At 49.9% G+C, this 12,653-nt stretch overlaps 1 protein-coding gene across 5 annotated transcripts in view; it reads right to left on the bottom strand.

Moving 5' to 3' along the window:
* Positions 1-8,739: 8,739 nt before the first annotated feature.
* The window catches only part of Myt1 (myelin transcription factor 1), a 61,400-nt gene continuing 57,486 nt past the window's right edge, over positions 8,740-12,653 (bottom strand). For all 5 annotated transcript variants that reach the window (XM_047541734.1, XM_047541736.1, XM_047541737.1 and 2 more), the window contains 2 exons: positions 10,840-10,983; positions 8,740-10,503 (listed from right to left, as the gene is read on the bottom strand). In XM_047541734.1, coding sequence (XP_047397690.1) covers positions 10,363-10,503; positions 10,840-10,983 — 285 coding nt within the window. In that variant the 3' untranslated portion in view covers positions 8,740-10,362. The remainder of the gene's footprint in view (positions 10,504-10,839; positions 10,984-12,653) is intronic.

Raw genomic sequence — 12,653 nt, forward strand, 5'->3', positions numbered from 1 at the left:
GGGGCGAGGTCACGGTTGCTGGGTCCACCCCGCCGCCCGCATCGGGAGCCGCGCTTTGGGCCTGCTCTTTGGCCGTGGTCGTCGTCGCAGAGAATATCCTCGGCCTAGTAACCGCGACGGCACATGACACTGGGAGGGCTGTGGGCGTGTCGGTAGATGGGGCCTCTGTCCGCTGCGTGGAGGAGAAGCTGGAGGAAAGCGGGAGGCTGGCCTAGCGCGGGGCGGGGGGCCGGAGGGAACGGGGCGGCCGCTCCAGGACTCGCCTTGTGCAGGTGACTCGCGGGGGGTCGAGACGGAAGGAGGAACAGGGCAGCAGAGTGTTCCGGATGCTGCGACGACGAGGGCTAGTCGCTGCCAGCCAGGCACTGCTGAGCTGGGCGCCGGCTCCAACCTGCACCTGCCAGTGCGCTCAGCTCTTGTCTGGGCCTCGGCAGTGAAGCATGTGAGCATGGTTCACAGCCACCTGTCCAGATTGCTTTGCATTTTGTTCTTCCAGTTCAAGTGAGAAACAGGCCTGTTCCATTCCCGCTCTATCGCACCAAACCCTGGAGACTGCAGAGTGAAGATGATAGCATCATAAAATGAAGGAACCTAAGACTCCTGAGTAAAACACTTATAAGAGAGCCATGCAGCCTACAATTAATTGTGATATGAATTAGGAAAAGAAAATGATTGTACAGTTTTAGAAAAAACGTTAATGTGGGAAGGAAAAAGACCCAGAATAGTCAACACATTAATGATGGAAAAGAACAAAATTGAACAACTGCTGCTACCTGACTTCAAGACTTACTATAAAGTTCCAGAAATCAAGACAGTGTACTATTTTGGGGGAAAAAAACACCTAGACGAATAGCACAAAATAGAAAACCCTGAAATAGACCCATACAAATGTTGTCAACACTTCTTAGATAAAGGAAACAAAAACAATTCACTGGGGAAAGGGTAATTTTCAGTAAAAGATGCTGGTGCAGCTAGATATTCACACACCAAAGAAAGGAGGGGGTGCAATCTAGAGACAGATCTCAGTTTCCACATAAAACTTCTAGAAGATAACATAGGAGAGGATCTAGGTGACCTTGAGCATAGTGATGACTCTAGATTCGTGAGTCCATGAGAGAAAATTGGCAAGTTGGATTTCATTAAAAGTTCTGCTCTGTGGATTTCATTAAAAGCTCTCCCTGCCCCGTGCTCAGCAGGACCCCCAAAGCCCTGCTTAGTCTCTTTTGCAAGGGAAGTGGTGCCCCACAAGGACAGGTGTCCCTGTGCCAACCTCTCCAGTGCCTCAGCCCCTTCCCTACCCCACTCCAACATCTCCTCTGGCTGCTTTTTGCTTCAGGTCTGTGTTCTCAGCCTCTGAGATACTTGCTCACAGCTGTCAAACAGTTTTGCCAGTACCTCCAGTGTGTGGCAAAGAGAATAAAAAGGTACAGACTGAAAGAAAATATTCATCAAACACTCACTTGATAAATGACTTTTAAAGAACTCTAAAAACAATAACAAAATTCTAAAATGTGCAAACACTAAACAGATGCCTCAACAAAGTAAATATACAGATGGCAAATAAGTGTATGAACAGATGCTCAATATCATAAGTTGTTATGGAATTGCAAATTTATAAAACAATGAGATACCAACATACCTATTACAATGGCCAAAATCTGAAACACTGATGCCACCAGATGTTGAGGAGGACATAAAGCAACAGCAGTTCCCATTGCTGAAGGTAATGCCAGGTGTTCAGTAAAGCTACTTCAGAAGACAATTTGGCAGTTTCTTACTAGGCTAAACAGTACTGTAAGACCCATAATTTGTGCTTGCAGGTATTTTATCCAAATGACCACTATGCATACACAACAAACATGTAAATATTTATGACAGCTTTATAACTTGGAAGCAGCTAACGTAGTCTTCAAAGGGTGAATGATAAACAACTGTGGTATAGCCATACCCTAGAGTATGAACCAGTGATAAAAAGAATGAGCTATGGAGCCATGGAAAAAGCTTAAAGGATCATTGCTAAGTGAAAGAAACCAGCATGAAAAGATGACAAGCATTTTGAAAAACTAGAAACTTGTTAGTGATTACCAGGGACCAGGGCAGAGAGGATGAACATGTGGAGCATGGAAGATTTTTAGGGCAGTGAAAGAATTCTGTATGATCCATGTAATAGTAGAAGCCTGTCATTATACACCTGTGGAAATTCACAGCAAGCTCAACACCAGGTGGGAGCCCTAATGTGAACTACAGACTGTAATTAATAGTAATGTATCGGTATTGGTATTTCAGTTGTACCAATGTGTGACACCAGTACAAGATGTTAACAGGAGAAGCTGTGTGCAAGGGAGAGAGGGAATCTCTACTATCTGCTCCTTTTCTGCAAACCTAAAACTGTTCTCAAAAATAAAGTTTATTATAGGGCATGATGGCACACACCTATAATCCCAGTGACTGAGGAGGCTAAGGCAGGAGGATTGGAAGATCAAAAGCTAGCCTCAGCAGCTTAGGGATGCCCTGTCTCGAAATTAAAAAAAAAATAAATAAAAATAAAAAAGAACTGGGGATGTGGCTAGGTGGTTAAGCTCCCCTGGGTTCAATCCCCAGTACCAAAAATAAATAAAGTTTATTATTTTTTTAAAGCAAAAGGTTTTTTTCCAGACACCCAAAATGTTGAAAGAATTTAGCAACAGACAGATATAACATGAAATGTTAAAGGGTGGTTTTTTAGGCAGAAAACAAATAGCGCCTGATGGAAATATGGATTAGCGCAAAAGAATGAAGACCCCAATCACTGTAAATATGTAAGATTGCTTTCTTAATGCACCTCAACCCTGAGGACACCTCTTCTTTATTTACCTCTGTGTGGTGGTGGTTTTATGATGGGCAAGTGTTACTTCTGCAGCTACAATAATGACAACGTATTTTTTATCCTCTGAGAGTCATAGACTGTGCCTGTTCCGATCCAGACACCAGGTAGTGGCTGCCATGGTCTTGTGCTCAGGACCTGATGGTCAAGGGAGGCCATGTCAGGGGTGGCTGCAGGAAACGAGGATCACAAGCCCCAAAGATCATGTGCCAGCAGCTTTCCCCGCCCCGTGCTCAGCAGGACGCTCCCCCAAAGCCCTGCTTAGTCTCTTTTGCAAGGGAAGTGGTGCCACACAAGGACAGGTGTCCCTGTGCCAACCGCTCCAGCGCCTCAGCCCCTTCCCTGCCCCACTCCGACATCTCCTCTGGCGGCTTTTGCTTCAGGTCTGTGTTCTTGGCCTCTGAGATACTTGCTCACAGCTGTCAAACAGTGCTGTTTTGCCAGTGCCTCCAGTGTGTGGGCCGCAGAATCCTACGGAAGGGCTCAGAACTGGGCAAGGCTGAGGCCACAGGAACGACAAGATACAGGATTTGCCACAAGGTGTCCCCACTGCCTTGCTGCTGTGGTGGGAGGAGGAGACAAATGAGGTCATCTTAAAAGGAAAGAAAGTAGTTCTTCCCCATTTTAAGCCTTTTGTGGCCAGAGACTGGAATTAATAGTCTTCAGACAAGTGTCAAGGCTCTGCTATTCATGCCACAGTTACAACAGGTTAACGCTAATGGGAAAATACCGGTGAACTTAACAAGCTCACATGCAGAATGGTTGGGAAGGAGCTCTTATATTTTCTCATCTTGAACCACTTTAATAGAAAGCAATACACAGACCCTGGGAAGAGGTCTGTGAGGGCCGATTTTAAGTCACACATCTATCTCTGATGACCCTGCTGGCACACTGTCCTTATAAAGAAGAATCAGCTGGGGTCATACTTCAGTGGTAGAGCACTTGCCTAGGGTGTATGGGGTCCTGGGTTCCATCCCCATCACTACAAACAATGAAAAGAAAGCAGTAGTGTCAGATCAGGGCCATCCACAGGACCCTGCAGGGGAGCTGCCTTGAAGAGTGGTGTGTCCTGGGAGCTGGGAACCAAGGCCTTGGTAGCACTACTGCTCCAGACAGGAACCTGGGGTCTCTGCCCTCCCCCATGCTCCAGCCCTCCTGCCACTGCCCACTCTGCACTGTCTCTCGTGAATCCTGAGAGGGAAATTCAAAGGGAGGTGGCCTTGGAGATGTAGGGCCATGCCAGAAACCACTGCCTGCAGCTGTGACTGGACCTGACCACTGTGTGAGGGGACAGCCACAGCAGGCAAGTCCACTCCATGGGCTCCAGGCAGGTAGCAGCAGAACTGCATATGCAGGAATGCCAAGGGAGGCAGCCAGGGTCAGACAACAGGCAGCTGGCAACCAAGAGTGAACCTCAGCTGAGAGGTGCTGACCAGCTGATGGGAGGTACAGGAAAGGGGAAACAGGCCTGAGGGTGTCATTGGAGTGTCAGAGGTGGTGAGTAACCTGGGTCGTGGGTTTTATGTGGCTGGGGGTGCCAGGCACTGGGAGAGGCACCCAGCTGCCAGGTCTCAAGAGGCCCGCTCCAAGTTGGTTCCTCCCAGGCAGCCCAGAGCCAGGAGCTGGGTGGAGAGACATAGCACCCACCCAGAGGTCCTCGGTGATGCAAGACTGGCCCTGGACCACCCCCTCACCTTCCTCCCTCTGTTCACTCTGCACCATGAATATCCATTACAAGGGCAAATCCCACTCTGGATGCTGAGGCCCAGGGATGGTGTGATGGGCCTTTGGTTTCAGGAATCTTAGGCTGATAAAAAGCCAGAAGCAACTCAGCAAGCCACACCCTGCCCACTCTCCAGGGCTTCAGATCTCACAGAATGCCAGGTGATGCCCAGTCCCACTCAGCCCCCACTCCTGCACCTCCCTGGTTCCTGGCTAGCCCCACAGGTTCTGTGTCTTCCCTCCTTCACACCAGGTTCCCTGCCCTGCCTTAACACTGGCAGAGCTGGGCCTTGCTTCCCTCAGGTCCACAGAATCCCCAACCATCCTCATGCACACTTCCCTCCCTGCTTTCTGATAACTCTTCTCACCAAATATATAATTCTCTAGATGAGTCAGAGAATCTGCCTCCACTTTGATGAGTCTTCAATGTCTCCGGCCAGCTCCACTTGCCCTGGGGAATGTCCAGGGCAACCCAGAGGGCAATGGCATCAAGCTGGCCTTTCCTCCAGGCACCCAAATGGTGCCTAGACACTTGCCACCTCTCCTCAGGCCAGGGCAAGCCACGCATGAGCTCTGGTTCTCTCCGCTGCACTTGGGCTATCTCCTTGACTTGGGGACTGTGGCAGCCCCTTCTCTGGTCCATTGGACATCCCCATGACTGCCCATCGGGATGCAGCTGACATGGAACTCCTCCTACAGAGACAGGCCCTGGGGGCATCATCATGCCTTACCTGGAACTAGCAGGCATATCCTGGCTGCACAGCCAACCCTCTGTGTTACCTGGAACAGCTTATTGGGTCTTTCTGGGCCTCAGTTTTCCCATCTGTATGATGGGGACAATTCTACTGCCTGCATCATGGGTGACTGAGAGGTAGAAGGAGGCTGTGCATTTTTAAAAGGCTCAGAATCCAATGGGCCCTGTTTCTGTCCTGGACCTAATCAAAGCAGAGTTGGCTAGGGTCTCTACTGCAGGGGAGCTGGAGCAGCTATTACTGAGCCCCACGAGGTTTGTGTCTCAGATTATCATTCTATGGTCGAGGGCCCCCAGCAGTTGTCCCAGGGGTCATGGGTGGAACCAGCAAGCAACCTTGGTCTTCACAGCTCTGCAGGTGGGTCTCAGAGGGGCTCCTCATGTTTTTAGTACTAGGCACCGCCCAATCTGTCTTCTGTTATTTTGACAACTCTACAGAAAGAGCTATGACAGAATTAAAGACGAGGAAAATACTTTTGACAGGTTGTGAAAGAAACAGTCAAAAGAATGCCTGATTTAGCAGAAGGTGCCCCTAAAGCAGAGATGAATGGACAAGACACCAATTCCAGGACATGCCCCAGTGGCCTACTTCCTCCAACTAGCCCCTTCTGCTAATAGTTCATTCAGCTATGAACTTATCAATTGACTAATAATCACTAATGAGATTGGAGTCCTCATGATCCAACCATCTCCCAAAAGCCCCACCTCACTCTGAGCATTGCTGCATTTTCAGCACATGAGCATGTTGGGGACATTCCAGATACAAACCATAACAACTCTTCCCTGATTTCTGCACCCCACACAACTGTCCCTGAGTGCTCCTCAGGGCCTGCCCCAACCCTCAATCTGGCCCTCGTTTCCCCTCCCCATGGCAGATACCTGCTGTACAGAGAACTCCACACAATCCCCAAGCCTACCTGCCCCAACTCTGTGCCCCAGTGGCCACAACAGCCTACTGGGTACTTACTCTCAGCCTGGCCCTTCCTGAGCCAAGCAAGGCAACAACCCCATCAGCTCCCAGTCCTCACCCAGCTGAAGGTCTCATGGCCACATGGTCACATGAGAGCTGCCATGAGGGGCAGCACTTTTATCTGAAAGATGTTAAGGACTCAGAACCCCAAACAAGGCTTCAGTACCTCCCATAATCCTGGAGTTGGGAGAGCAGAGTTTAGAAAACTTAAAGGTCATATAGAGTCAAAGCAGCCTCCTTGAGTTTCTGGAAGGATCAAGGGTCCTACACCCAGTATTCCTTGCACACTGCATTCCCTCTGCAGGAATTTCCTCCATTCCACACCCACAAACACATCCAAAACATCATTTCCCCCAGAGATCTTCAGAGACCTGCCTGGGGCGGGGGGCCACAGGAAACCCTGCATGCCTGCTGCAGCCCTTGGCAGAAGGCTGTTGAGGGGACCCATCATGACCAGCTCTGGGCCTGGCCAGCTATTCTGGGCAGAGTTATACTTTCCCCAACTGGAGTCCCTGCTAGGGTTAGGCCAGGACTCAGTTTGGAACCCACCCATGACGGGGTGCTGCTCTTTCCTTAGTCGCCACAAGTTCCCTGCTTATGAGCAGAGATCTCTGTTGGGATGTGGCCCCTGCACCCTGTCCCCACTTCCAACAGCCTCCATGGCCCCCACCTATGCACCCACCTCAGGCAGTGATGCCTACCTCCAGGACCTCTTTCCACCCATGAGGTGCATCGTCTCTGGGAGCTCCACAGAGATCAGAGGCAGATGAGTGAGTTGTCAGACCCAGCAGAGTTCACTGAAGATGAGCTTGCCCACTGCTTTCATGTGCATCAGAGGGTCTCAACACTGCTGCTCTTTGGAATTATCTGGAAGGCTTTACAATGAGTCTTGCATCTATGCCGAGTGTCATTAGGAAAAGGCTCTGGTCTGAGAGGTCTAGGGGAGGCGGTTCCCCTGACCTGCAGTGTTGAAGAGCCTGGATGGATGCAAGGCTGACAGACCTTCAAAAGTGAAAGGTGTGAGAGCTGGGCTGTGGCTCAGTGGCAGAGCACTTGCCTAGCATGTGTGAGGTACTGGGTTCAATCTTATATCACATTAAAAAAAAAAAACAGATAAAATAAAAGCAGTCTGTCTCTGTCCATCTACAGCTATTAAAAAAAAAAGTTTTTTAAGTGAATGGAGTAGAGACCACGTGCTACATGGGGAGGTGACCAGCAGTACCCCTGGAGGGTGAATGAGACTCTCCACTGGGTGGCACCAGGTTCCTCTGCAGTCCTGGCTCTGCTCCTCACCTCCACCAGGTACGAGGGTGTAATGCCCCTCTACTCCCACTCCCTATCCTAGAAGGGGTCAGCACAGCACCCACCTCTGGTCAACTCTGTTTGGTTTCAGAATGACCATCTCGGCCTGTAGCAGGACACTTCCGAATCAGCCTTGCCCACTCCTGGCCCACACCCAGCATCTGCTGTGCTCCATGAAGTGATGCAACCCCAGCTGCTGTCCCCGCCCCAGTGGGACAGCAGCAGTGGGATTCCCAGGAGCCTTCCTCATGCCTGTGCAGGTTCTGCACATCCCACTAGTGTGTACTGGCACCTGCTCTGGCCCCCTGGACACAGCCAGTGCCCTCGAGGTGTCCTGGTCCCTGTGCAAATGCAGCAGAAACTGGAAACAGCGGCTTGGATTGTCTGAGAATTGTCAGTGAAGGAGGGTCCTTTGTGTAGAAGAAGGAGCTCTGGATCAGCTTCCAGGGCCAGATTCCCAGGAAATAAAAAGCACATTGACACTTTGACAGTTCCCTTCAGGTTGAATGTGACTAGAAATCTCAACTCTAAGTCTCACCAGGGGAGGCTAGAGCTCCACCCAACACAGTATAACAATGAAGAGCTTCTACTATCAGACCAAAAAGCCAAAGCATGTTAGCTTAAGGATAAAAAAAAAAAATGTAAAGGAATCCATTGCCTCATATAACCGCCAAGGGTAGTTCTCTTCAGTATGGCTCGATCCAGGCCCTCCAGAGAGTTCATCAGAGTTCTCTCTTTCTCTCCCACATCATTTCCCAGCTCTGCCTCCTTCCAGGGCATCTGCATGCACTTTCTGTAAGGAAGTGCAAGGAAGGAATTCCATAATCCCAGCTAAAACCCCAACAGGGACATTTCCCCCACAGCCCCCACCCACCCTAAGAGAAAATCCCTGGGAAGAACTCAGATTTGCATATGCCTGGTCACATGAGGAGGGATAGGGCACAGTTACTTAGACCTCTATGACCACACCTGGGACAGGGCAGCTCCAGCAGATGCTGGCTGAGCTGATGGGGGCAGGGCCCAGGTTGCTTTGTCCAGATCAGAAGTGGAAGAGTAGGCCCACCCTGACCACCCACAGCACCCCAGGAGGTAAAGCCGGGGTACCCCACACACCATGGCACAACGCACAGTCAGACTTTTATTAGGAAATCACCCTCCAGACGCACCACGGAGTACTGTGGGTCCAACATGTTTCCTGAGGAAGGAGGGTCACAGTACCAGAGCTGTCAGGGGCCAGGCAGCTGGCGGGGAGTCCCAGCCGCCACTTGGACCCCACCACGACCAGTACTCCCCCACAGCAACATGACTCAGCCCTAAGAACTGCCACAAATGCGACAAGAGACATACGCCAGGGCACACACGTCTGCGCTACTTAAATAATAATAAATACAGAATCCCGTTTGCTGTCTTTGTGTCTGAACAAAGGAACCCAAAAGGAAAACGGACACCAAAGCATGTTTCTCTCCACTGGGCCAAGGGAGGAAATCCCCAAACTATCAAAATTCCTCAGTTACAAATACTTCTTAAAAATTCCATTAAAAGAATAAATAACAAAATATATAAAAAATAACTTGGTTGCATCAAAATCACAACTAGGAGTTTTATCCTGGTTTCCGTGGCCTATCTTACAGTCAGGTAGCCACATTTGCTTTGATTTCGCTTATTCCACTCTTAGGGTGCCTTAGTGCAGGGTCTAGTCGAAATAGTACAAAATTAATAAATAAAATGTTAAATAAATAACAAACATTAACATAAGAGGATGTGAATATAAATACTTACATCTGGACAAAATTAAATAATTTACAGAATAAGCTAACTACCTTCCAGGAGCTGCAGCTTCTCTACTTTTAAATACTAATTCAGAATCGCAGTCACAAGCGACTTGGCTCTATTTACACAGTCGGTATATTGTGTTCTTAACACATTAAATTAAAATTCACCATTTTTTCACATCTTGAATGGATCTAAAAAGAAGTGAAACCTTGGTGGTCTCCCCTAAGAATTTACCCCTGACCTCACAGACACTGTCCCCACCTCAGCCACCTCAGATGCGGAGATCAAGGCCAGACAGCCATGACCAGGTGATGTGGCAGTGATAGGCCAGGAGCCTGGGTGGAGGTGCAGAAGCTGGGGACTGGCCCCCAGAGATGGGAGGCTGCTTTCCAGGGGCCTCCCAGCTTGAACCCCATGAGTCGACTGGGCTGTGATGCCCTCTCCTGTCTGGACGTTCCTCTGGAAGGCCTACTGCTTACTTCACCTCTGGCACAGAGCTCTGCTCCACCCTCAACACAAAGCTGCTGAACTAAACGAAAACAAAAACACACTTGCCACAAGGGCCCTCACTGAGCACAGGCATGCAGCCCCAGCCACGTTCTCTGGGCTGAAATGCTGGCCCACCAAGCCCAAGCTACCCTCCCAGCCTCTACAGACAAAGAATACTGTGGTTGCAAACTCCAAAACTTCCCTGAGAACCTTGTCCATGAGCTTCCACTGGAGATCTTGAGCTGCTCTTCAGATTTCTTTCAGAAAACAAAATAAATCACTTTGTAACCCTCCAGCTTCCCCAGGCACTTGCATGGGGAGGCCTTGGCCCCAGAGACATGATTTCCAGGCACCCCTTGGGATGAACCCACCCAAGGCCACACCCAGGCTGCCAACTAGAAGTCACTGTGAATTAGGGACCCCGCTTCCAGGAGCAGGGCAAGGGAGGTAAACGAAGGAGCCAGGGCAGGGCGCTCCTCCAAGCATCAAGGCCTAGACCTGGATGCCCCTCACAGCCTGCTTGATGCTCTCCAGGAGGCCCTTGTTCTCTGGGTTCTGGTAGCAGTCCTGATTGGAGTACATGTCGGTGAGGGTGCTCACATAGGTATCGAAATTCTGTTCACATATTGGCTCCTAGAGAAGAGAACAAGGTAAGCAAGTCCATCCAGGGAGTGGGCCCCATGCAGGAGAAACCAGTCCCACAAGACCAGAGGCAAACCCAGGTTGCTGGGCAATGCTGATGGCTTCTCCCTGCTGGAAAGCCCGCCAGGGTTTCCATCTGCAGCAACCCAGCAATAGACCCTCTGCCACCAGAACCTCCTGCCCCAGATTCACAGACTGCTCAGGAAGGCAAGAGCTCTGCAGCTGACAACTGGCTCTGGTGATCCACAAGAGCAGGGCCCAGAAGCAGAGGGGTGAGGGGCCCGCCACCCTCCCCTGAAGGCCCAGGCAGTGAAGCAGATTGTATACCAGGTGGGGAAGGCGGATGTTGGCGAGACTTTGGATGAGAGCCTGGCTCAGGCCGGACAGCTCTAGAAACAGGGCTTCATTCTGCTCCTCAATGAGCTTGTTCTCCTCCTCAATGCTCTTCAGGTTCTTCTCCATGGAGGAGATCTGAGGACGGAACATGGGGGTGGGGAGAAGCAGGAGCCTGCTTCCCTGCAGGCCCCACCTCCAAGGAAGGAGTTGACCCCTGCCCTGGGCGCAGGAGGCAGAGCCCTCTGCAAACAGCCTGTGCTCAGAGAGGCCAGGCATTGATGTGGGGCCAGGGGCTATGTGTGACCATGGTTCTATGCCGAGTTCATTCTAGGGACGCAGCAAAGGCACAGGCATAGAAGCACCCTGAGCTCAATCTCGGCCACACCAGCTATGCATCTCACTTTACCAAACTTCCGATTCTTACCTGTAAGTTGTGAATGCCTATACCCACCTCATGGGTATCAGGCTGCCTCTGGATCTTCCCCTCACCAGAGATCAACAAACTGCTTCCACAGGTCTCCCAAGCAAGTCTTCTGCAGGCCAGGCACAGGGTGGCCCCTCCTTGCTTGCTACACCCTGGCCGAGCCTGCTCAGGGCCCCAGGGTCTCTGGTATCAAGGGACAGCCAAGGCCTGTCTGGATGCCTCCCAGGACAAAGGCTCAGCTCACATGATGGCTATGTATGGCCCTAGGCAGGGATGGTGAGCTCCCTGTGGGAGGCTGCAGGTAGGATCTATCACCTAGTGACCAGTGTGGCTTTAAAGGACTGGGGGAGGGGGAACCCCCCCTTCCCTTTGCATTCTGCAGTGAGCACAATCCACCGAACTCCCTCAAAGGGCAGAAAAAACCTTCCAAAAGAAGACTAGAAAAATGTAACAACTTGTTGTTTAAACAGACAGGCTTTGTATTGTTTTGATATGGGGTTTCACTGTGTTGCCCAGACTGGTCTCAAACTGGTAGACTCACAAGATCTCCCACTTCAGCCTCCTGAGTAGCTGGGACTATAGGCAGGAACCACTACAGGCCGGCTCTTAAAAGGTGGGTTTTGCTTTCTGGAAAGCAGTATGAAGAGTACTGGAAACACTAGGGATGGAACTACCATAACACCCAGCTATCCCACTCTTTGGTATTTTCCCAAAAGATCAAATTGGCATACTACAACAATACAGTCACATGAATGTTTATAATAGCACAATTCACAACAGCCAAATTGTGGAATCAAGCCAGATGTGCATCAATAGGTGAATGGATTAAGAAATTGTGGAATATATACACAGTGAAGTTCTACTTGCCATAAAAAAGAATGCAGTCATGGCATTCGCCAGTAAATGGATGGAAGTAGAGAATATCATGCTAAGTGAAATTAACCAAACTCAAAACTCAAAGATTGAATGTTTTCTCTCATGTGTGAAAGCTAGAGCAAAATAAAGGAAAGGGGAAGAAAGGATAGGATAACATCCTTATAGAATAAAGAACCAATCAAATACAAATTAATAGACAAGCAAAAGGAAGTCTAGTAGAATAGAGGAAGAACGTGAGAAGCGAGTGAGGACAGGTGGGAAAAGGGAGAAATTGGTTTCCATGCATGTCTGAGTTTGTCAGGATGAACCCAACTACTATGTATAACAATAATTAAAAGAAGAAAAAAAAGAGGTGGGTTTTGCAAATAATGAGAAATAAGAGTTACACGACCCAAGGACACTGCCACTGGTAAGGGCCCTTGGGACTCTGAGAGGGAGTGACACCCACACATACTGTCTCCCAGAATCATCGCTGGGGGAGCGGGGGAAGGCCCTGGCACCCTGT

The sequence above is a fragment of the Sciurus carolinensis genome, chromosome 2, assembly GCF_902686445.1.
Source record: "Sciurus carolinensis chromosome 2, mSciCar1.2, whole genome shotgun sequence".
NCBI classification, from domain to species: domain Eukaryota; kingdom Metazoa; phylum Chordata; class Mammalia; order Rodentia; family Sciuridae; genus Sciurus; species Sciurus carolinensis.